The sequence below is a fragment of the Electrophorus electricus genome, chromosome 10, assembly GCF_013358815.1.
Source record: "Electrophorus electricus isolate fEleEle1 chromosome 10, fEleEle1.pri, whole genome shotgun sequence".
In the NCBI taxonomy this organism is placed as follows: domain Eukaryota; kingdom Metazoa; phylum Chordata; class Actinopteri; order Gymnotiformes; family Gymnotidae; genus Electrophorus; species Electrophorus electricus.
The window spans coordinates 4,461,792-4,487,383 of NC_049544.1; the positions used below are offsets into that span (position 1 = coordinate 4,461,792).

Below are 25,592 nucleotides of genomic sequence, written 5' to 3' on the forward strand. Positions count from 1 at the left end.
GAATGAATGAGAGGCTTTTAGCCAAAACTCGTAAAGTTCCCGGCTAAGAACACTAACGTCAGCATTCTGCAACCATGCCAACACAAAGCCTGGAAAGAATCAAACCCACAGAAAAGCTGGTTTAAAAAGGTAGGACCAAGATTCTTTGAAGATGAACATTTGGAAGTGTTTAGCTTGAAGCCTAAATATATGATTAAGTGGTAACATCTCTCTCTTAATTCAGAAAATGGTCTCGGGCGTACCTGTGAACATTAAAAGATGCCAAATTCAAAGGCTGCTGTGCTATGCGGTAAGGCAGGGGCTCTGGCCCCCATTCTGGGGAAGCGTGCGCTCAGCACATCGCTGTGCTCTGACGCACCTGACGCTGCACCTGGGAGCACACCACAGGCCGGGCAGCCCAGTCAGGAGAACAGCGCAAAAAGCACCGAGTCACCTGGACCAGGAAGGGGACTACCATTGCTGGGTTGTGTTTTACAACAACCTTCTAGTAAGATTAGCGAGCAGAAAGTCAAAATAATGCTGCCAGTTTTGGGGGACTTGTCTTAACATCTTTATTGAGTTCCACACTCAGTTCAGTCAAATTTATTGGCCAAACACCAAACATTTGTATTTGTTTCCATACAAAGTGGGAATGTATCAAGTATAGACTATGAAAGTGCAAATAACATTTCAAGGATTAGTTTCTTAACAATATAAAATCTTTAATGGGCTACAAAATGTGCTTGCCTCACCCCACCCCCACCCCCACCCCCAGACAATGATCGGCCTTCACGCTTAAATCGCCTTTGCGAAGAAAATAGGATTTATATGTATTGTGATTTAATGCACAGCATACTGTCACATACAGGACAACATTAGTCACTCCACGTCTGAACAGATGTAAAGGTCCTACCGAGTGCTTCACCACATACGTTAGCGCCATCAGCACTTTGGCAACATACATTACTGATTACTGAAGAAATACTGCAGGTTACTGAGCTCAGTCATTTCTATTTATGCAATTTTAGAAAAGAAAAGTAAAACCTTCAAAGCACTTTTACATGTATCCCCCAAAAAAATGAATGAAATTGCGTGGAATGTCACCGTTAGCGATTACTACATGATAATGTCATTTATGAAGTACAGTATTTCAGTAATTCTGCTAGCACTACTAGGATTGGCTTATTTCTACTATGAATTCTGATTGACATTACAGCAATACAGCAACTCTTCTTCAGCAATGTATAATTGCAATAATATAAACTTGTACAATTTTGGGATTTCTGCACAATGTATAATTTTTCACTTTGAAAATGGATGCAATTACCACTGCCTTTCAGACTTAAAAGAACTGGCAGTTTAGGTCAAGAATTTGGCCAGGTCTTTCCGAGAAATACATGCTCATATCAAAAACTTGCTGTGTTTAAATGGCTATCAACAATTACCTCAGTAGTCACAATTTAATTAGTATAAAGCACATATTTAAAAGTGGCACTGTAAAAGGACTGTTTCTTGACACATGGACAAAAACATTGGCTTTTGTTAATTTTTTTTGTACATTATCCATCAGTTCATCTTTTTTATGAAACACATTCAATTCCAAATAAATATAAAATCAATTTTCACAATATATTAGGTCTGGTGTTTTACATACTTGTATGAAGCACAACGGCATCACATTACACACATCTCCTTGAATGCTCCACTTAATCGTATCGCCATTAGAACCGGTATGAAGAGATGCAGGGAAAAATAACAACAGTGATCCCACATGAGTGTGTTAGTTAATGTGTCTTAAAGAGCTCTGGGAATGATCCAGAGAAGAGCTAAAGGGTGGTGGGTGGGTGAGTGTTTTTATATTTCATATATATATATTCCCACACACGCTTGCGTGGGCCATTAAAAGTGTTCTGGAGGCTGTTAGTTTCATAGCCATTGCAAACGACAGCGGCATCACGAGTTAGTGCGCCATTCATCGAGCGCTCGAGGGATGTGACGAATAAGAGAGGAGGTTCGCAGAAAAGGCACGGTGATAGGTTTGCGTAGAGTTGCTGTTCGAAAGACCTGCTGCAGCTTTCCCCGCACAGTACATCAGCATCTCTCCCCATTCGAATGGACCGGTGGCATATCGTTACAGTGAATGGGTTGGACGAAAGAACAGAGGACCACACTTTCCTTCGCCATGGTAACGAGCACCTCAGAAGAGCCCAGCTCACCAGAGGGAGCAGCTAGCGTCCGCTGTGCTGGACACTACAGCGCCGGGTTTAAAGGAAGGGCCGTGGTTCTAAAGGGGCTGCTTAGCCCACAGCAGCAGGCACGATCAGCACACTGGGCTGGCATGGACTCGGCGTGTGCTAGCCAGTGTTTACGGCACCTACAATGACACCCGTCATAAAGGCCCAGGGGCCCCTCGAAGAGAGGAAACCACACGGACGTTCAGACTAACCGACCCGGCCGTTGGAGCGCTTCGGTTCCGTACAGTATACCTTTCTCTGTGAAAGAATTCAGGCAGTAGTTCTGCAGAGACCGACTGCACCGAGCTACCTAATGACTCCCTGCCATAGGCCACATACAGCCACTGTTTTTACTGGCAGCTTCTTATTTCAGCTGCTTCCTTCTTTTGTAGCTGTTCGCCTCTCCTGGGCCATGAAACAGTGTCTGCTTCTAATAAAGAAAGATCACATGTCTCTGAAACGCAAAAAGATGCAGGCCTGCAACATGAGACAACGGACGCGCTTCAACACTTATGATTTCAGCATTCTTAAAAACACAATTTGGACTCATTTCTACTTGTCTGACTACACAAATTAAGCCTGTTCTTCTCGCAGTGAATCTCTCTTCCTTGGTTTACAAGTCAGCTACTTCACATCAAAAGGGGGTTTTGGCCATATGGAGAAGGATAAGCCAAAATTTTCATACAAGGTGCACTTGACCTTCCCACTCAGAAGAGCTACTGCTAGGCTGGTCGGGGTCCGAGTCACATTTTGGGGTGTCGGGGTGACAGGGGTGAGACCCGCCCAGCGTTTCGCCCATCTGGCTTACCACAGGAGGCGCAGCCGGCACATCCACGCTAACTAGGTCTAGCTGAGTGGGCCTGACTGGCTCCCGCTCCTCCGTGCCACGATACTCGCTAGCCTCGTGTTCGCCACCTACTGTCCATTGCTGGAAGTGGCTCTCTGCAGTCTGCTCTGTACCCGTCCTGCCGAGCTGGGCGCCAAACTCCACGTCTGACAAAGTAGCCGGAGGGACCAGACTGATGTTCTGCGGGTTCATGTCATGAAACCAGGCCATGATGTTACCAAGGAGGTTGGCGTTGTCGGCAGGATCCAAGTCAGTAGGCTCCATGTGCGCAGGGGGGGGAGGGAGGGGGCCTCCCGTAGCCTCGAAGGACGGGTTGCCAAGATTGTTGAACCGTTGGGGTACGTTCTGGCCGCTCATGTTGCCCAGCTTCTTCAGGCTATCGCCGACCTCTAGGAGCTCAGAGCTACTTAGAGCAGCACGAGGAACATCCACCCCGTGAAGAACAGGGTCCAGCCTGGAAGGCAGAGAGGTGCCAATGGCCCCCATGGACATCTCGTGAGTCAGCAGCTCCTGACTTTCAACACCTTCTCCACCACCCACAGCCAGTCCGGACTCCTGCAGAGATAGCTGGATAGCCAACAAGATGTTGGGATCGTCTTCATCCAAGGAGCTGAGGGGCTGCAGAACAAGGGAAAGAACACCACTGACATTCCATTGGTGAGAAATTCACGGTTAAGGGACTGATTACAAATGTATGTATGAGTCCACACCTACCATAGGGAGGCCAGGTCTCTGACTACAGCTCACTTGCTCTGAATCTGAGAGAAGAGGGGGCGGAAAAACGGAAATCCATTCCTGAAAAGCTGAACAGTGTCTCTACATACAGCAAGAAAACACATGAATAGGAAACCCCTGCCACAGCCCACCTCAAAAAAATTTTTTTGACAGACGTTTCCTACAAAATTTGCAAAAAACGGCCAAAAAAACCCCCCAGCAGACTCTTCTGCTTTTTTGGAGCTGTCCAAGTCAGTGTAGTGGTACCTAAAGTGCTGAGGTTGGGCTCATCCGAGTCCGGGGTGTTGCTGCGCATGCTGGTCATGTCCCCACGCCGGCGCTGTCTGTGTCTGCGCCGGTACTGGAACTCCGCATACTCCTGCGGTACAACAGAAACACTCAACCACTTCCGGAGAAATCTGCGAGCACATGACCAGATGACGACTCCTACCATGGACAAGAGCCTGTTAAGAAGACCTTCAGAGGGGCCCGACAACTCAACGCAACCTCCACAACTTGTTACACCAATCCAGACCTGGACAACCACTGCGCTGCAGTGTTTAGGCAGTTTAGGTGTTTCCTATTTCAGCATGGCCAATTTATTTCACGAAAAACATGATCACTAATTGGCAAGCTGAAAAAAAAAAAAAGTCTGAAAACAGAGCGGAGTGGACAGGACTGGATTTGCGTAACACAGTAACTACTTTAGTAAGCAACCATCATGCACAATGCTATTAACTTTCATAAAGCAGACAAAAACAGGTCACTGAAATTACATCAGGAGGCCAAGCATGGACCTTGCAACCAATTTTCAGATAAATGATCAAATTTCCAAATACAAATGAAATGCATGACAAAAAAACAAAAAGGATACCTCAGCTCCAATAACCTCCCTACATTTTTCAAGCATGTGATATCTTAATTAGCGCCAGTATTGAAATATTAGTCTAATCTGACCACAGACGCATGCAAGAAAGGTCTGTGCCAAAAATGGATTACACTTCCAAGAGAAAAGGAGGCCAATCTGTAAACCGCACAACCATGATTAGAGCAGATTTTCACCTTTTCTCTCTCAATTTCCTTTTACTTTCTCTTTGAATAAATATAGTTTAAGGTAGATCAAAAGAAAACATTATAACATGACAAATAAGATTAATTTGTAATCACTTTTACTGTTTGTTTGTAAAATTTAGACCATGTGAAATTCTAATCTTCCAATGATCCAATTCACAAAAAAAGTTATTAAATTATGGAATTAGCAGGGAAAAACAAACATGTAAACAAAAAGGTCAAACTCTGGGCCATGTGATTTTTCTGATATATTGCAATAGCAGGGTACACACACAAAAAAACAAAACAAAACAAAACAGAGAAAACAGAAGCATGCGGTCAAATAAAGGAATGAGGAAATGGCAAGAGTGATGGAGTGCAGATGACAGGGGCCCATTTCGTGCCTCATGTTTGTCATCCCTGAAATGGATGAACACTGGGGCTTCAGTAATACCTGCCGCTGGCCTCCTCTATTCTGATTGTGGCCTCTCGGATCATTTCCCCCGAGAATTGCCTGATTCCCCTGGATCTTTAGATCAGAACAGAACAGCAGGGGAGACCATTCAGCCATACGTTTTCAAACCGAGACATCCACTAGTGCCGCACCTCACACATTGCCTTGGTCTACAGGGCTTTAGGCACCAATAAACCTTTAGCCGTCTAAAGAAACGTACATCAGCTAACAGGATCGGACATTGTTGTGACTCGTTTGTCTAGAACTTACCAAGGATTTGCTCCAGTGGAGTAAACTGGTTTAAATCAGACCCGCTATCAAAAGCAGGTGGAATGTGCAAGTAAGACACCTAAAGGGAAATTTTATCTGAAGACTGTTGGAGCTCTTCCCATGTTCTGGGAATGCAAAAGGTGTTGCAAGATTACAGCTCTATTCTGGGCTTCTGCATTTTGAGAAACTTCCATGTTTTACTGATGTCACCAAAACTGGTTACGCTATGCAAAACACAAAGAAGTTACAAAACAGAGAAGAAGAAAATTACACATATCTCTGCACTTTTAATGCCTTACAACACTTTGTGAAAATGTTCCGAAAGTTATGCTTTTAATTGAAACAAATGAAAAATTTGACAAATAATTATTTTAATATTGTTGTATGCTGATATTGATGGCTCTCGCTGTGTGCTGTTCCTACCTGCTCTAAGATAAGGAGACATTATTTCCAGAGCTCTGAGGTGGGCAGCTGCTTTCTCTCAGGACAGACACATCATCTAGAGTGGCATTATCTAAGCAACACACCATGATCTCCTCTTATGGTCCTGAAGTGACCTTTTTGGGGATCTAAGAAATACTATAAATGCTATAAAATTGGTTAAATGAATGAGTAGGGGATTTGTTCTAAGCTTGTTAGTAGACACCATCATATACTTGTTTATGTGTATACTTAGTATTCTCTTCTTATACAATTTCTTCTACTGTGTTGATTTATTCCTCAACTCAAGTTCAGGGAGCTATATATTTCTGCAGGCCTACCAGTACATTCTGTGGAGACAAATATAATTTCTCCATAACACCAAAAAATGTTTTTTGACCATAATGAAACTTATCCATGGTTATGAAAACACTGAGGACATTTCACTTTAAGTACAATCAATTTCAGCAGTGTATAAATGCAGACATCTCAACACAAGCCAGAAGGAAAATTTACCTCTGGAGATGCGAAGCCCAAGTATTCCCAGTCCCACGTACCCCCTGCAAAACTGAACACACAAGTACAGGGCTGTGTTCACATAATGATCCATATGTTTTCAAACAGAAGGAAACACAAAGTATTTTCACACATCATGTCACAGAAATCCACAGCAGGAAAGCATCACATAGCCCAGAGCGGAGATTAACGTCACAGAGTTCCTAGCGTGATCCACACCGCATCGGAGAGCTTGAGAATTGCTCGCACCTGCGTCGGGGGGCATCTGGCGAGTCGTTGGGCGCCACGCCTCGGGCCACGGAGGCCAGGAACTCCTGCCTCTTCTGTTGGACCAGGCAGGCGGCGCGGATGATCTTGTGACGGGGGGTGCGGAGGTAAGGCCGGTTGACTTTCTGGGCGAGGTCCTCCGTCACCATCTCCAAGTCAGTCTGAGGAGAGGAGCGCAAGTGGGACAGGAGAACCAGTGCATCCACAAAGATCCTCGCCCAACAGTCGTGCTGTCGCTCTGACACATGGGTAAGAAACGGGCCTCTCTATATTAACTTGGAGTCTGGGTAATCTGTCAGCTGGTTGATGAAAACTCTTTTTGCCCAGTGGTGAAAAAAATCTACTTAGAAGTCACTTAAGGAGAACCACCAGACACAAAGAGAATGAGGTCATGTAATAGTATTGGAGGGTGACCCATTTTTTTATAAGTGTTGGCTGTTTAAGTTTCTTTTTTTGTCATTCCTCCACATACTTTGTATACATTGGAACACAATGCCATTTCTTTCTTTTTTTTCCCCCCCCGGTTGATGATGCAACGCAACATCAGCAGCGCAGCACAGCGCACAGGACTCCCAATTGTTGATGTACAACGCATCAGTGTGAAAAGAGTTCAGCAGAAGCAGGACATATGAGAGACACAATAAACCCCCACAGCATGAGGGTCAGTGACTAACTCGGGCTAGAGAGCAGTGGCAGAAACGCTGACCAGGTCATGTGACAGTAACACAGGCCAGGGTACAGTGGCCTGGCAAGTCAGAGTGATAAAATAGGCTGCTTGTGTACCACCTGAGGTCAGTGGAAAACTGTACATTGTGTGTCATAAAACAGAATTGGTGTGGGAAAGAGTCACTGAAGCAGCATCAGAATAAATGGTAAGTGTCTATAGCAGCAGAAAGAGGGGTAAGTGGGTAAGGAGCACACCAAACCTCACCAACAGAGGCTAAATAGCCCACAAGATCATTCTCTGCTTTAAACTGCAGATGTGCAAGAAAGGTGCGTGTTCTCTTAGGGGTGGGTGATGCGATGATAACCAACCTGCATAAGTTCAAAGATTTCTTTCTTTGTGCTTTTGGGCTCCAGAAAGAAACCGTAAGGATAAGAGCACTTGAGGATACGACGAGTCTTGAGAAGTTCGTGTACTGCGTCTTCGATGAACGTAGTGTCTGGAGGACCCCCTTCCCCTGCAAGGGCAGAGCAAAGGGAACAGATTACTTGGGGAGCACTCATGCCCTGGTCAGCGGTGCTCTGAAGCTTAGAAATGCACTCACTTCCACTCAGGACTTTGCTCAACTGCTCCATCTTGTCTTTGGCCGTTTTGAAAAGCCGCTCCTCCAGCTATGTGGGAGAGTAAGAGTGTTAGATCAGGTTTGGGCAGCGCGGCTGCCTCACAGTAGAGGAGATGCCAGTAAAAGGATCCTTGCCTGGTAGCTGTGCTCATGGTTCTTGAAGCGAGTGTAGTAGTGCATAAAACGATCAAGTTCCTGGTAGCTCTTGTGTTTCTTCTCAGCCTGGATGGTTACGCACAAAGTAGAACAGCTCTGTTTACTGAGCACAATGGCATTCACTGAATACAATAACAACCAGAGTCCTTTTTATTGGGGTTATCTTCCAAAACAATGTATGAAATGGATTCTTCCATCCACTAGTATGGGCACCAAGTAAACTTGAAATCCCAAAAACAAAACAAGCAAGCAATCAAATGGTTGTGCACCTGTGACAAGTAATGCATAAAAAAAAGGCAGGCACCTCTACGGTCATCTCTTTGGACTGCTCCTCCACCTGCTGGATAACCTCATAGCGGGTGCAGCGGTAATATCCTCCTGTTGAAGAGCTGTGCTTCTTCCATTCTTCCAGACAGATCCAGCAAAAATCATATTTACACTGCAGAGGCACAGAAGCCAGACACTCGCACTTTCACACAAAAGCATTGCACAGTGGCACGGTGCCTAGAAAAACATGCTAATAACCTAGTGTGGTGACACTTTAATGACTGGAGTTTGATTTTATTTCTGTTTGTTTATTTATTTGCATGTACCTATTGTCTGTTAAAACACAATTCCCGTGCAATTAATAATATCCCTAACCTTTTAACGTTGCCATCATCAAAAAAGTGCAAATGTGACTCTCTAGCCTTTTAGACTAATAGTGTAAATGTAAAAGCCTTTCAGGTTAACATAGCAAAGCACCTGTGTAAGCCACAATAGCTCAGCAACTACTTTAAGCAGCTGGAACAGAGGGGTAGGGCCTGCACTAAATCAGTCAAGCCCCAGCTAATGGCTTCCGCCCTGCACCTTTGAGCGTGTAAGAGCACCTTGGCACACTGCATGTGGTTGCAGCCCTCATTCTTCTGAATGGGCGACTTGCAGTTGGCGCAGGATTTGGAGTTGGTGAGTAACCACAGGCAGTTGGCAGCATCTTCATACGCCTCACTCACACCTGCCACTGCAACGGGAAAGGACAAATATAGACCCCCACCTTTGACTCAGGGCACAGACAACTGTTATTTCTGGAGAGGTGAGATCCGCATGATGAGTGCATGTGATTATTATTATTATTATTATTATTATTATTATCTGGATTCGTGCTTGGGGCAAAATGTAACCTCCAACACAAACAACTGTGTGTTCCAAATATTAAGTATTCTTAAATATTAAAAGCCCAGTTTTCTGCACAACTGTATTTACGCTTCATAGAATTCTTTGTTTCTCATGCATTGTGGTGTAAAATTCTGATTTTTTTTTGGGGGGGGGGGGGGTTCTTTGCTATACACCAATAATGTAAAGCTGTCTCAGAACCTGCGTCATGCGAGTGGGCACTAAAAATTCAGCAATAAGTGTGAAGATGGAATGAAGGATTCAGATTTTCATCTTCTACCAAAAACATTCTGACTACAGACTATAAACACAGCCAACGCTGGTAGGTCACAGTGTTTAGAACTGTATGGCATGGTAAAACCCAACTCACATTCTTCTGGCTTCATGTCGGTGACTTTCTGTAGCCACATCTTCCACGTCTGGCAGTCGCATGGCTCGTGAGCCTCTCCCTGGCACTCCCTGCAAACAAATACCAAAGAGGGGTGTGATGATAAATCATCAAAACTATGAAATGGTGTTTTTGATTCAGAGGTGGTGAAAAATCTATCCTGCTTACATATTACACGGATTAGCTTTCCCCAAAATACAAATTTAGTTTCAAAACAAAAAGCTGAAAAACGTCAAAAAGCCAAACAAAATCTTACCCCAAAAAAACAAAAACCAACAACAAAACAAACAAAAAACAGTACAACCAAGGTAGAAACAGAGAACCCAGTGTAGAACCTGAGACTCTCAGAAAAGTCCAAGGAGAATATCAACAATCAAGTATTACATTTCAAACCACTGTTTAGGTTTTTTGCTGTGGAGGAATCTGGATCAGGATTTTAATAAACCTTTAGACAGCAAGGCGTACAGTATCTCACTAGGCATGATGGGCCACGTAGCAGACATTTCAGCCTACTTCTCCTTAGGGCTGGGGTATATGACTAAAAAAAAAACATACTGAGATGGGTTTAAGTTAAATGGCGATATATGTTATGACAATGTAATGAAAACCGTAAGAGTATAATCAAGTATATATATTTGTAACAGTGAAACTAAAATGCTGTATTTAACTGTCTGTTCCTCTCCATTGTATTTCACTAACTCAGCCAACTGCAGTGGATGATGTAGTTTGAGATGGTGAAATACATTTGGTGTACAGCTGCCTTAAGTTGTTTTTATCGCGCACTTTGCACAGCACACCACCCTGTTGGGGATCATTCCTCAACCATGCACGGTCTTGTTTGTAATTGAACCTTCGCCACTGGTTTCATTTTTCTCCATTGTTGACCAACTTATTGGTCATCACTGAAGTGGACCTGGGTGAGCGTGATGAACGTGGTGAAACATGGCGGTGAACATGCCACCACATGCTAACAACATACGCTAACAGCATATACTAACAAATGTGGGCCAACATGGTGTGTGCATGCATGAGGAGAGAGCGAGAGAGAGAGGGAGGAAGTGTGTGCAGAGTGCAAAAATATATTGCTTTTGGTTAATTTATTTTAGTTTCTTAGAAATCTGCATCAGGTAATTGTATTAATAGTTGTCAATCTGCAACATACAATATGTCTTTTCATGTTTAGTGTAAAGAAACCAACTTAAAAAATGTTAAAACCATTTAGGTTAAAAAGCAGTATCATTTCTTTAAGAGACATGTGTAATTCATTGGTTCGTGCTTTCTTCAGTCTGCATTAAGTACTGCAGGGAAAGGTACATATATGAACTGCTCCAGCAGGCCGAAAGCACTGAATATCGTAATATGGCAATCAATCATACGTAATAACCTGATTGTTAGAGATGCATTTCATGTTTTGGAATTGTTTTTGTTTCTTGGTGTAGTTGTAAAAAGTGAGTCGTGTTGCGTGGGCCGGGCTACGCGCCTCACTGAGCGAGGTGACGCAATTAGCTGGCATTAAAATGGAGCGAGTTAGCTAAACTAATCCATTGTATCTGCGGAGATCTTGAGAATTCCTTTTCTTAAGTTGTCTCAGGTGTCTCTGCAGTGCAGTCTTCCCTTTGACACAGAAATGTGTTACATCTTTTACACATACAGAACACAGCAATAAAAGCATGAATGTAGCGACAGGACCAACACTGTGCCCTTCCTACACACAACGTAGACCGACAGTCAAAGTTCATCCTAGTGGTACTGGTGACACCCACCTCCCATCCTTACTTATCCTGTCACCAGTCTTAAAACATTATACAAATTAAGCCATTACATATTTAACAACGAAATACTGACAGTGCCTGCCAGTGTTTCACCAATGGCTGATGTGAAAGGGTTTTAGAGTTTTGAAGGCCACATCAGTCTAAGCCAAGGATGGCAAACTCATTTGGGCATCACTGGTTAACACTGCTCATTAAAGTGGCCACAACAATACATCCAAATCACTTGTCATTTCTAATATGTGATCAGTTTATTTTAGAATACTGAAATTAGTATCTTTGACTGACCTATTCCTATGACTACAGCAGACAATGCATTTTTATTACTTTACAGCACTGTGATTTTATAACAACAAAAATAGGGCAATCAAATTGGCAAAGGTCCATCCCTTTACAGGACAGTTCAGCTTCTTTCGATATGCTTTTTCTACATGCATGTTTGTTTTTTTGTTTGTTTGGGTTTTTTTGTTTTTTTTTTTAAACAACCTGCCTGTCACAATACGGCTTTGATGCTGATGTTATCTCTTGGGCAATAATAAAACTAGACTTCACAGCAACACACCATGTCTCACAATTGAAAACAGACCGATTTTGAGAGTTGAGTGTTGCTCATTTACTTTTTCTGTTAAATACTGCACAATAGACAGGTTCTACTTTAAAGGCCTTCAAAAATACTATTATTTCTTCTGGAAAACACTGCATTCAGAATATACCTTCCGCAAAGATATATTTGTAAAACACTGTATATTTATATATGGAAGCATGAACACATTCGCCTGTGTGTGCACTACCTAGAAATTACCTCTAGCAGATAAATTAGTAACTGCATCTTGGCATCTATAAGATGTAACTACTTTTTCCCCCCACCCTCCAAACACGTTTGAGTCATCAACTTGGAGCCAGCCCAAAGGCGGACCGCATGTTCCACACTGCTGCTCTATGGAGATGTAAGCTATAAGGATTAGCTGAAGTCATCTGATACAGGCATTTCTTTCATTAGCATGAGGGAAAGATGGGCTCTCTGCGTGTAGAGATGAGATTTCTAATGAAATCATTATTACGAGACATTGAGGATCATGATCATGGTTCCCACTTTGGTCAAGTGCCAAATTCCCTGACTTTCACTGACTAAAAAGCTGAAAGTCCATAACCTATAAGGAACCAAGCACAGGCCAACAATGTTAAATGGGAGTTATAGCATTCACTCACTCAGTATGGGAAATGCATGAAAATATAGCATTTTGATAAATGGCAACCAAAATCCAAAGATGATACAAATTTTCCTGATATTTCATGACTTGGACAAGGTCCATGACCCAGAAAATGGTCAAATTCCCTGACTTTCCATGTCTGCAATAATTCCATAATATTCCAGAAATTCCATGATCCGGTGGAACCATGCATGATTAAATGATATTGTAAGAGAAGCTGTTAAGAGAAAGGAGTTATATGAGCTGAATAGCAGTGTTCTCTCTGTGCAGCACTCATTTAGCCAGAGCTCCGAGCTGTGAGTGAGTGTCCATGGAGCATATGGAGGAACAGAGGCGAGAGTGTACTGAGCTAAATGTACTGTGAAGGCCTGGCAAAGTCACTGTTGGACACAAAACTGAGGAGTGTGTGTGTGAGTGCGAGAGAGAGACAGAGAGAGAGAGAGAACAGAAGGACCAGAGCTACAGGGAAGTGAAGCTCAGCCTTTTGCTATGGCAGGGAGCAAAACCTACACATACCACAACACACGTCTCCCACACGTGAAGCACAATATAACATCTGTGATAAAGTTCTGTGCTGTTTAGGCAAAGTGTAGTTTTCTTTTTGGAAGAAAAAACATTCCTAACAGAAAACTAGCGCAGATGCTGCATACTGGATTAGGAAAGTGTGCATCACCAAACTTAAAGCCCTGCTTTGAAAAGTGGCAGGGGCTAGTTCTTTATCTAAGCATTTCCAAAGCTTTTAGGGAAACAAGGAGCAGTGACTGGCACTGACCAGCAGAAGAGGTGGCCCTTGCCACAGTCCACGGCGGGGGCCTGGAGCAGAGGGAAGCTGAGAGGGTCGGAGGCACTGGCACCAGGCCCCTGGCCCGCCAGCCGCACCGCCCTCTCGCAGCCTGCCCGCGGACACCACCGGATGGCTGGGTTATTCTCCACAAAAGCCTGCCGGAGAGGAAGTGGGGGGGGGGGGGGTCAGTGTAGGAGGGAGGGTGCAGGAAAGAGGGGAGGTTGGAGAGTAAGCAAGAAAAAGATAGAGACAGATGAGACACAGACAACAGATCGACACACAGGGAGACGTTTATTATAATCTGTAAGGCTAGCACAAACAGCACATCAAGACAGAAGACACTACGCTCACTAAAAATACAACTCTTTCCTTCAGTGCAGTATCTAAGCACAAGAACAATAATAGGAAGCCTCATCACTGACTCCAAACTGCAGTACACACAAGGACATTCCACACCACCAAGATAAGGATGGTTCTGGCATAACAAAAAACAAGGAGTTGGTTCATTTTTGCCAACGGAGCAACACTGCAGTCGTGCTCGTTACTAACCTGTGACCCTGAGCAGCATTACGACAGAGCAGACGTCTTAGCGGGAGAGTCCGAGTTGCTATGGTGACATAATGAAAGCCTATGGGTGTCCAGCAAGACACGTCACTCTGGAGCCCCGCACTGATGAGGGAGGCCATTGATACTGTGGCCTTCCTCTAAATGCTCACATTCTATTCTACTGCTGTGTTGGCCTGAGGTCACACTAGACATCGAAGTTTCTTCAGGATCTTCTAGAATGTGAGTGGAACTCTACTGAGCAACAACCAATCAACTACAGACTGAATTTAAAGTTGGGCTTGCACAAACGAAGAAAACGCTGATGGTTTTTTGAGAGAGAGAGAGCGCGAGCGCAAGAGAGAGAAAGGCATCAAGACATGTACTCTGAGCGCAGTCTCTGCATATTAGCGCGGCGCATCCGGTATAAACGGATCTCCTTCCCAGAAAGCATTAACTGAGTGCAGCGAGTCGATAATTGCTGGTAAGAGGCAGAGAAGCCAGACCATGCAGCAAGCACTCAGTAGGGTCACCCATGATAAGGAGGTAAACAGTACCTTGATGTCAAACTGCAGGTACCGCCTATCCATCTCCCTGGACACGACACTCTCGATGACCTCGACAGGCACCAGCTGGAAGCAGTCGTAGGCTGGGCAGAAGATGTTATGTGCTTCTCCCTCCTGGATCTTCAAATTCAAAAAGCTGCCACAGAAAGCACACATATGACTTGTGTTAAGCTGCGTTAGTGGGCAGGCGGGTCACATTTTCGCATTTACTGTGACACAGGACAGATCTCAAACGAAGGCTTATGGCTTGCATCTGTCATACGCATAAGCATGCAATAAATGTTGAAAGGCCCACACCACAATTTCAGGAGGGGAAAAAAAGATCTGGAATGTGATCAGATACTCTCTTTTTATCAAAAGAGAGAGAGAGAAAAAAAACAAAAACAAAAACAAAAAAAAAAAAACTCACCTTTCCCAGCATGCTCTGCAGAACTCATGCCCACACGGAATATCAACAGGCTCTTCATACATAGAGGCAGCACACATACAAATACCACACTGTGGGAGTGAACAAACACAAAACAGAAGTCACGGCGAGATGTTTCAAAGAAGCATTTAGGTTGCGTTTCCCCATCTCAGCGATCCATTAGACCTGGCTCATGTTCATCCCAGGCCAACTGCGAAAAGCCAAGCTGAAGAATCTGAAAACTATTGTGGGCACCAATATATGCAGTTTTGCAGCTCCCAGTCTCCGGGGTATCATGAGTTCACACGAGTGTGAAGAGTTCATATGACTGGAACTCATATGAGCCACGGTATTTGTCATGGCAAACTTCAGCACATCCATTCAGTCTTCTGCTATAAAGCTCCCCTACTGTGCAGACTGTGTTTCTACTCTAGACTCCATGAGAGGACAGAACCCTGTGAAGAATTAGTCCACTTCAGCATCTACACAGATGTGTCAAAGGACTGACTGTTCTATGAGTTACTGAGGCCTTTCTAAATGGCTCATGTAAAAGCTCAATAGATACAAGCCATAAAGCACAAACTGAGTGTTTTAAGAGTTTGACAGTTAGCAGACATTGGGTAGAATACCTCCAACACAGATTAGAGGAACTGTAGTGTGTTATCAAACACATGGTATAACGTACTATACTGAGTCTAAAATACACAGAAAATGGAACAGGCTGAACTGCATGATCCAAACCCTGGCTCTGTCCTCTCACCAGGGAGCGGTCATCGTCGGCAGGCGATAGGCTGATCTCATCGGGTGAGGTGATGGAGGAACGGGTGGTGCGCGGGGTGCGAGGCGAAGGTAGTGTATCCCAGGCGTTGTAGCCTCTGGGCGGGGGGGTAGGCATCTGAACGCCGGAGCGCTGACAGCAGTCCTCAGCATTAGACATCCACGCTTCCAGAAGCTTCTCCCTGTCCCAGTCTGGGCAGAACAGGGAGAGTGGACATGACTGTACCGTATTCTACTGTACTAGAAGGGTGTTCGTATCAGAATAAACTGGCACCATGCCATGTGTAGTAGTACTGTACTTATTTTGAGCTACTTGCTTATATTTCTCCCGTCAGTCACTCTTCCTAGAGTTGACTGGCAAGAAGGGTCAAAAATTCAACGCCTAATTAGTCTTGCCTCAGCTTTATGATTTTCTGTGGAAACCTAAGTTCAGATAAACTTACAAGTACAGTCTTGGGGAAACCCTATCCTCCAAAAGCCCAAAAAAAAATCTCTTCCAGATGTTTTCTCATAGGACATAAAAGCTAAAGCATTTGTGTGTCACCGCATTAAAATTGGCTGTGAGCTCTACTGCGGTTCATAAAGTCCCACATGCTTAAAAGAGCCCTGAAGCAGGTTGAACCTGTCATAATCAATAATAAGTAACCAATGAATGTATGAGTTGGCCTTTTTTTTGTTACAAACAGCCTTTTTAAATGCGATTTTTAACATTTGAGGAGCTCAAAGTCTAGCTTTATACCACAAAACTTCATTTACAGGTTAGGCATATTCTGTAATACAAAACTGATTCTGTTGTCCTAAGTTTAATAACTAACATCAGTTTAGAGAAAAGGGGCTTAAACTCAAATGTTTAACTGCACTATAATAAAAAGTAAGGAAATGACTACCATCTGGTTGTCACTTGTTTAAAAAAAAAAAACACACACAATGGTATCTAATAGACAAATGCCCAAGGAAACTAGCTAATGACAATATATAATGGATCTTCAAGGACATACCTGTGCTTTAAATACATATCAATGGGACTGTGAGGGTATAGCTCAAGTAAGTAATTATAAGGCCATTTAGAATAATTGCTAATTATAGACAAATGGACACATGTTCTAAAGTATAAGGACAGCACTGGAAACAAACCAAAAAAAAACATTTAATAAACATAGCCAAACGAGGACTCTTCAGAGTGAACGTTTGACAACTTAGAAATTCTTTCCTTCTTTCTTTATGTTTAACCTGTACTGACAAACATTGCTTGCTAAGTGGTTTGACACTTTAAGAGTCACGCGAGTGAGAATTTCAAACACTGTAAAGAGATTTCAGGCCTGAGCTGGTGTTCTCCAAAGAGGCCAGAGTAAAAATAATAGCAAGCACAGTGGAGCAGAGCTCTCCCATTTCCCCCAAGAGCTTCACCTCACTGGAACGAGGCCGGCCAGACAGCCTGCGCACATAATTGAATATTATTAAAGAAAGCACTGATCCAATTACGTGTTTTGTGCCAAATACCCTTTAACTGTTTAACAACCTCAAATACTAACATTAGGGAAAACACCGTGGCTGTACATATTCAGCTCGATCCCACTGACAACATATAAAGTTCACAAGTCTGGTGAGATATTTCAGGTCCAGTCAGGGTCTACGTGTGTTTAAAAAGTGTAAATCCTAAACTGACATTAGATATTTTGTCAAATACTAAAAGAGCTCTCATATTATACCCTCTATCCCGAGCTAGGACTCAACCCTTAGGATGTACAGACACCAGCCACGTCCCAAGGGCCATACGAGTGCGTGTGTGAGCACCATGCCTACCGTGAGCTCTGAGGAGTGCCTCGGCAGTGAAGAGTGGGGCCTGCAGCATGTCTGCTGTCTCTACTATCAGCATGTCCTTCAGCCTCCTCAGGTCTTGGACGCGCAAGCCCTCGTAAAACTGCCACAGACGTGATGAGAGGCCGTCTCCAGTCAGTCATTCTATATGCTAGACCAAAACAACTGCCCAACAACCACTCTTGGGACTGGAGACAGCTGACCTAGGGCTTACATTTAGAGGGGCCTAAAAACCACTCAATCTTTTGAGTGGAAAGAAAGAAAAAATAACATTATATATGGCGTTTTAACAAAGATGATCAAGGGGTTTCCCTCAAGCGCTCACCTCTCTGCGGTCGAGGGCCGCATACTCAGCCTCGATGTCCTCTGCGCTGGAGTCCGTGGAGAAAACCATCTGAGACTCCAGACCTAGGGCCAGCTCCTTGTGGTGCTGTTTCTCAGCACAGTCACACGGAGTCTCCTTGTTCTCGTTCTCTGCAAACAGGTCAGCGCTGCGCTGCACCAGCAACTGCAAACAGAGGAGAAGATAAACCATGTCATTCAGGGCTTAATAGAGAGGAAGCCATCATGCAGTCTGAAATCTCAACTTTCATATATTTCCATTAAAAAAAAAAAAAAAGGGGGGGGGGGGGGGGGAGAGAGATGAATGACAATATGGCTACATTTCAACAGCAACAAACTGACAGAAGAACGTGTCAAATGCCTTAAAAAAAAATATTATTCTTATTATTATTATTATTATTATCACTCAAAGTGCTCAACTCCAGTCCAGACGGGACAGAATCCAGCACAGTTTGATCATTTCCCTTCTCAAATGCACCTACTAATCTTCGGAATTAACTGGGAAATTGAATCAAGATTGTGTTGTTAAGAAAAATTAATTAATTAATTAATTAATTTTACTGAATCAAAATCACCAAACTGTGCTGGACTAGAGGCCCTCCTGGACTAGAGCTGGATGGCCAGAGCCTAGCAGCCTGGCCCCTGCGAGTCTGGCATCACACCCACCTCCACACACGTCTTCATCCCTGAGGCAGCGGCGTAGTGCAGCGGTGTGTTCCTCTTGCTGTCCATGGCATTGACGTCGGCGCTCTCGTACTCGCCGTGGTCCAGCTTGGCGCCCGTCCACTTGAGGATCATCTGGAGGCAGTCAGCACGGCGACGCTCGTCCTCGTGGGGGCGGGCGAGGCGCGGCTGCAGCGCGCCCTCCGCCAGCAGGATGCGCGGCCCCATGCACAGCACGTGCAGCGCCGTCTCGTCGTGCACGTTGCGTTTGTTGGGGTTGCCGTCCTTGCTGAAGAGGAAGGACCTGCAATGGAGGTGGGGACAGCATGAGATTCAGGAATTTACAGCTCACGGCTCAGCCAGCGTACAGCACTGTACAAGTTCAGACAAAAAGTACTTTTAACCAAAGTGGCTGCCCCTAAAGTGCTTATGCCCTCACAACAAAGAAGGTAAGAGTAATACATCAACTCAAATAGGCATGTATTGGAAACCACTTTGCTTCAACTGGATTTTGTTGTTACTTTAAACCACTAAAACAAAAAACTGAAGTGCAAACATCCTCAAGGAAACACAGACATCATTTATGTAGTAAAGGACTGGAACTAGAAACTGGCAATGGCTATTAGTGACCTGGACAGCCAGGTAACTGATCTGAAATGTGTTTCCCCAGCTCCTGCTTAGATACACCAAAGTGCAAAAGTGTTTGGACTTTAACACCCTGGTATAGTGTTGCACATCAGACAAAATCACCAGCGGCAAAACACAGACTGGCAGACTTAACAGACCTATAAAGTATTTTATGGGATGGCCAATTTAGAAGTTAGCTAGAGTACATTTTGTACATATCCATATTAGGATTAAGCTTTTGCACAGACCAACATCATGTTCTATAGGAACGTATCATTTAAAATCTGTTTGCATATTCTTTCCATATAAAAATGGAGAAACAGGTATCAGCAAATGCTGGGCTCATTGTGGAACCTTCTTGCCTTTGGCCTATGTATAGACCATAATTTAAGATTGGAGGAATTATGTTATTTCCACTTTTTGGCTTCAAAATCCTGTGCCAAATTATTGCCATTTTACCAATCTAGCTACACTTATCACCAATAATTACTAAGCTGGAAAAAAAAATTCTAAATTCTAAAATGAACATCAAAATCTGAAATATCTTATTCACAAAACTATTGTGACTTCTACTGTAGCACTCCAAATTGTGTTCTGATGCATTCTGTTTTCTTTCATTATTTTTGGGCTGTGTCTATATCTGGATTCCATCATTTGCAATTTGACTGGACACAGTTTGGAAAGGCAAACACTTGAGTCTACAAGATTCCACAATTTACACTTTACGCATTGGCAGGACAAAAACCAAGTCATGAAATCCACTGAACTCTCAGTGGATCTCCAAACAAATTGTGGCAAGGCATACATCAGGGAAAGAATATAAAACAATACCAAAGGTTTGAACTCTTTGGGCAGAACATCAAGCATTACGTATACCTAAAAACAGACACTGCACATCACTTGGGTAATACCATCCCTGTGGTGAAACATGGTAGTGGTACCATCACACTATGGGGGTGCTTCTCAGTGGCAGGAACAGAGAGACAATTGAGGGAAGGATGAACAGCAAAATACGGAGACATCCTAGAAGAAACCTCTTCCAGATCTCATGCCAAGTCTGGGGATGGCAGTTCACCTTTCAACACGACCATGGCCTGAAGCATACAGCCAATATAACACTGGGGTGGCTTGGGGCTAGTCTCTGAATGTCCTTGAAGATGGCAGTTCACAATAGCTCGCCATCTAATATAATGGACCTTGAGAGAATCTGCCATGAATGTGACAAACCTCTCAAATCCAGGGGTGCAAGGCATGAGATTTGTTTTTGATTTTTAATTCATTTTCAAAACTCTCTAAAAATGTTTGTACTTCATCACTGTGGATGATGAAATGTAGATTGATGGGTAAATATGGCAATTATAACCATTCAAAATCAAATCTATAGCACAAAGGGTACAACAAGAGGTCTGAATACTCTCTGAATTCTCCATGAATGTCTGCACCTGCATGTGTGCGTTTGTGTGTGCACATCAGCATCCACATCATCAATGATGTCAAGTGAACCAGCCAAGTTATACCATAACAGTCTATCCACCAAGCATCCAGATTAATGGATGTGGTTGGGAACATGGACAGATCCTCCATACACACCCCATCTTGCCGTCAAACACTAGCAGACTCCCAAGAGCAAATCCATTATCCTGTAACCCTGTCTTGTGTCTGCACTGTAACCACAAATATACACCCGAGTACACCTGTCTAATAAGCACTTCCAATTACGCTTGGATCAATAGTATCAATTCTAAAGGCCATGCTACCAAATCAAGGCAAAGAAAAATCTAACCAAAACTGCACTTCATGTGCCATCTATGTAAAAATCCACTGGATGCGTTTAAGAGGTAAATAGTAAGTGAACTGACCCATACTGTCTCAACGAAGGACAACAAAGGTCCACTCTAAAGATTAGAATCAACTCCTGGATTGGTAATGCCAATTACAAAAGTGCTCAGAACAATTCAAATATAAATGTTCCAACAGTCTTCTCAGAGCTTACTCTACATATCTATTCAGTTCACTCAATTAAACATGAACCATAATGTCAACAGCAATGCAAACCACTTTGTTGCCCCCTCCAAAAAAACCCTCATCACTGATTGCATTTTGGACTCGATTCACTACTTGAGTACAAGCATAGAGTGGCACATACACTACCTGAGTATGCGTGTCATGGCATGCCTGGCAGCATAGTGGAGAGGGGTGTTATGTTGATAAGGCTCCCCATAAGAGGTGTTTGGGTCCAGAGACTCTTTGAACTGCGGGTTGCCCTCGTACAGCTGGTAGGCTAGGACCTCGTCTCCATTGATGAGCGCCTTGCGAAACTTTGTCGCCGTGTTCCCCATCTCTGGGCTCCCAGCGCTCTGCTCTCGTCAGCGCCACTTTAGCCGTTGGACCCGTGGACAGCTGGCATAGCGGGACTTCCTAGGAAGAGCAAGAAGCGGGACCATTTCAGACAGACATTCAGGACGGACACAGAAGGGGCGTAATCGAGTGGATGTTGTTCAAATGACCCTACACTTCAAAGTCCATTATCTTACAAATGCTTAGGCTACCAGAGAGGAAGGAGTCAAGCTTCCTTTTCAGGTTTTTGCAAAACCTAGTAGAAGCCCAGTGAGTTCAGAGACTGAAGTGTCTGCACAGACATGCATAGAAGGTGAGGTTGTTCTCTGCTGGAGTGCAGTTACTCCTCCCCACTGTGGCCCAGCAATATTCACAAAACAGTCACATGTTCAGGCACATGAGGGCCCTGACAGAAGCAGATGCTCAGCATGTCCTACTTGATCCATTTGGTCTACTTGCAGGAGAGGGCTGCCTTTGAGAGTTGATATTTAGCCTGTATCAGATTCTATATGGAGATACAAACCATAAATCCACCAATGCTTTTGACATCTATAATGTTGTTCCAACAATGAAAAGCTGCACGTTTTTTGCGGTTATGAAACCAATTTTATGAATTAATCAAAATCAGCAAATTTTCTGTATATTTGCTAGCCTGCTGTGCAGGATTCCAAATAAGCCAAGGATTTGCCTTAAGGACCTGGACTTGAGTCATCAGTCTAAATTGGACTAATTGGAACCCATGTGTGCTTTACAGCAAACAACATGGTTAGAATTATGGATAAGAAAAATATAAAATATAAATGGTGTGATGCTGATACAGAGTGAGCAAAAACTATCTGGCATAAATCCGACATGAAAAGCATCCCATTTTCTCTGTAAACGTGTAAATTCTTACATTAAACTACTGGGTTTTTTTGTTCATTCTCAAACTACTACAATGGGCTTTTGATGGAATATGTAAGCATACAAATTTATCTCAGTATTATCAAACCACCCAGCCTGCAGGACTTACTGTTCTCATGCAGTAAAAATAAAGAAATGACTAATGTACTGCAAATAAATACCTGCAACACTTTAGGTTATACTTCCACTGGTAACTACACAAATATCTGGAGTGTAGGCCTACTGAGTAACAGCGTGCATTGTTAGTTACATGTATTATATGCAAGGGCAAGCCAGAATTAGACAGGTCTGTAAACACATTCTGTATAATGTGTTGAACTGTTTGAGTGACAGTTTACATAAAGAATCAAGTACATAAATATTTTATCACAAAGAGCTAAATAAAGTCATTATTAAAGTGAACAACCTTCAGTAAAATGTCTAATACTCATTTGCATCAAACTCTCTTGCAATTAACAATGCTAACTAGGTAACACGTGACAAACTCATGGGTGCTTATTGCAAAGGCATTTTGGAAACATACTGCATCATGACATACAGCAATCCAGTGCTAGAGGTGGTGTTTCTTGAATCTTGACTCACTTTAAATGCACACTGACCCTGTTCTAGAGGCAGTATGTGAAGTATTACTGAAACACAGAACAGTTAAATTCAGATCAGAGGAAAAAAAAAGTAACAAACAATCGTTATTACTCATTCATATTTTATTTAAAAAAATAGACAGAGCCTGTCTCACATAACCTGTCAAGCAGCTACTGTCACCACATTTTCTTCAAACAGCAATCTTGAGGTTTGAAGTTACATTACATCTGTCTTTTTAATTTACCGCATAGTTTAACACATGTACTAGGTAGAATAGCAGAGGATTCAGCTATTTTTATGCTAATACATTACCACTAGCAAGTGATACTAATTGGCTATCAGTGTCACAACTGATTATCTTTCTGCTTTGCAAAGTTAGAGTAAAGTGTTCATTTGATTTAATGACCTAAACATTTAGATCACAGTGTTCTCTCAGAACAATAACTTGTCTTAACGGGCAAAGTTTATTTGTTAATGAGCACAGTGGACAAATGTTGCTGCCCTGTGTTTTAATAATTGCTGCCTTATGTTCAAAGCAGTGGTCACACTAAAGCTGCATGAAATAATCTATCATACACACATGCAGCAATGTGAGCTGGAGTAACTGAAGGAGGATCGTTATGAATTAAGACAATTTATTCTTGATTAATAATAACGGCAAAGGCACGGCGGCAAAGGCATGGCTCCCAACACACTGACTCAAGCGCAGCAGGTGCCAGTGGCGCAAAAAGAAATACATTTTTTGCCCAGGAACACCAGGGGCTTCCGGCTCCCTCTGCCAACTCTTATCAGCCCAGTGAGAGGAGGTTCTGCTTGAGGGGCAGGCCCCAGCAGAGCTCCAGTTATACCTCTTCCCATATGCCATCTGTCCGTACGGGCACCTGAGGTGCCCAGTCAGATGACGCTCAAGTCTGCGCTTTGCCTGCGAGGCTACATCATGGTCATATGTCGGGCAGTGTTAAACAAGGCTGTGGTGGGTAGCCTGCCGCACTCGCTTCCTACTTAGCTACAAAAGGTTAAAGATAAAATCATTTGATTTTTTTAACGGATTTTAAAAGGAATGCCACAGTATTTTAAAAATTAGAAATAAAAAAAATAATTTGTGCACAGAATTTAAAAAAAAAAAAAACATTTGGGGGGAAACCCCGTTTGGAAAGTTTGAAGAGTATTTTAGTTTGTCATTTTAAGTGCAAAATGGGCAGGAGAACGCATCAGGGTACAGTTAATTTGCAAACGGAGTTTGAACTCGTCTGAAATGCCATACTGTTAGACTCAGGCGGGAGGTCAGCGGTCATGTGGCGCTCCAGATTCTTTGAGCTGTTTATAGCTAAATGTCCATTTCCTAGAAGAGGCTGGGCGATGTGTTGTTTACACGCTCTTGCTAGAGCTATTAGGACACCTTGCTGGACAACCACACCTTATTCGCTTAGAAAATACTGTCACGCTTCGGCAAAGGCAAATGTATCCCACAATAAGTTAAACTCGACAAGCAGTTTTAGTGGCCACTCGAGAACATTTGACGTCTACGGGTGATACAACGGCAGGGCATTTCAGAACGAAGCGTTAAAAATCTCACACAGCTAACCTAAGCTCTCCTAGCGAGCCAGCTTCCACACGAAACAGGACTGTCCAGATCTAATCGGCGTCGCTCTCGCCATATCGACACACCTTACCTAAGCTGGTCTCCGATTTCTCCGTGTATTCACTAATTCAGTCAGGTCACCCAGCTTAGGTTAGCTAGCTAATGTCGTGCTTTCCAGTCATATCCATAGCCAGCTAGCGGCGACCCTTCGGGCTAGTTAGGTCAACGCAAATAGCGTTGGTTATCTAAAGCGTAGCTAGTTTAGCGATATACCTGCTTGCTAGCTGCTTAGCTGGCCAGTTACTTTGTTTTAGAGCCGGCGAATTTTGCTTAGTAACGCTAGTTAGCTAGCTACGGTAACGCTGGGCCGGCAACAATAACAGTAAAACAGCTAGCTAGCTGCTTTACTTGGTGGTTAACCGCTAGCTAGCTAGTTATAGCAGCTTGCTTCAAATAGCCAGAGAGGATTTATTTTAATGTCAACATTTAAGTCAGGTAAACAGATTAGTTACTAGTTTACTAAACCAATGCGGAAGACAAAAATGTGTAGATAGATAGATAGCGTTAGATGGACAGCTAGATAGATAGGCAGATATATAGCTGGGTTCAAATAAGTAGCTAGCTAGATAAATTAGCTAACTGAACAGCTAACCTAGCTAACTAGCTACTTAGTTAGTCTGAAGCAGCTGGATATAACGAGCCTAACCTGTCCAGCTAACGCTAGCTAGCATTAATCTAGCGAGCCGCTTCGTCGAAGCTAACTGCAAGATACATTTCAAACAAAAAACTTGAAAAAACATATTTACCCGATTGTCACAACGATAGCTGTCGATCCACTTGTACTGAAGAGCTACAGTACTCCGAACGCTTTTGTTAATAGGCTGCGCTACTTCCAAACAAAAAAATGCCTTCTCTCTTCTTTGTTGTAAACGGTCTCGACGACATGAAG

The 25,592-nt window shown here is 43.3% G+C and overlaps 1 protein-coding gene across 4 annotated transcripts; it reads right to left on the reverse strand.

Moving 5' to 3' along the window:
- Positions 1-526: 526 nt before the first annotated feature.
- On the reverse strand, positions 527-25,592 carry ankib1b (ankyrin repeat and IBR domain containing 1b). Of its 4 annotated transcripts, none has more exons than XM_026999206.2 (22): positions 25,450-25,592; positions 23,018-23,108; positions 21,391-21,657; positions 18,616-18,916; positions 17,933-18,115; positions 17,593-17,710; positions 15,773-15,981; positions 15,016-15,104; positions 14,598-14,742; positions 13,486-13,652; positions 9,716-9,804; positions 9,063-9,193; positions 8,498-8,632; positions 8,173-8,259; positions 8,020-8,086; positions 7,787-7,932; positions 6,734-6,912; positions 6,485-6,536; positions 5,279-5,353; positions 4,042-4,153; positions 3,775-3,818; positions 527-3,678 (listed from the first exon to the last, which is right to left on the reverse strand). In XM_026999206.2, exons 3-22 carry the CDS (start codon positions 21,576-21,578, stop codon positions 2,893-2,895), a joined length of 3,303 nt encoding a protein of 1,100 aa, XP_026855007.2. In that variant the 5' UTR covers positions 21,579-21,657; positions 23,018-23,108; positions 25,450-25,592; the 3' UTR covers positions 527-2,892. The 4 variants fall into 4 exon arrangements, with proteins under 4 accessions (XP_026855007.2, XP_026855006.2, XP_026855005.2 ...); XM_026999205.2 differs by having other exon boundaries at positions 23,003-23,108; XM_026999204.2 differs by lacking the exon at positions 23,018-23,108.

Coding starts and splice junctions, on each gene's coding strand:
- ankib1b (XM_026999204.2), bottom strand. CDS start 21,578: ATGGGGAACACGGCGACAAAGTTTCGCAAGGCGCTCATCAATGGAGAC. Junction 13,653..14,597: donor ACCTGCAGTTTGACATCAAG/GTACTGTTTACC, acceptor CCTCTCCGGCAG/GCTTTTGTGGAGAATAACCC. Junction 3,679..3,774: donor AGAGACCTGGCCTCCCTATG/GTAGGTGTGGAC, acceptor CTTGTTCTGCAG/CCCCTCAGCTCCTTGGATGA.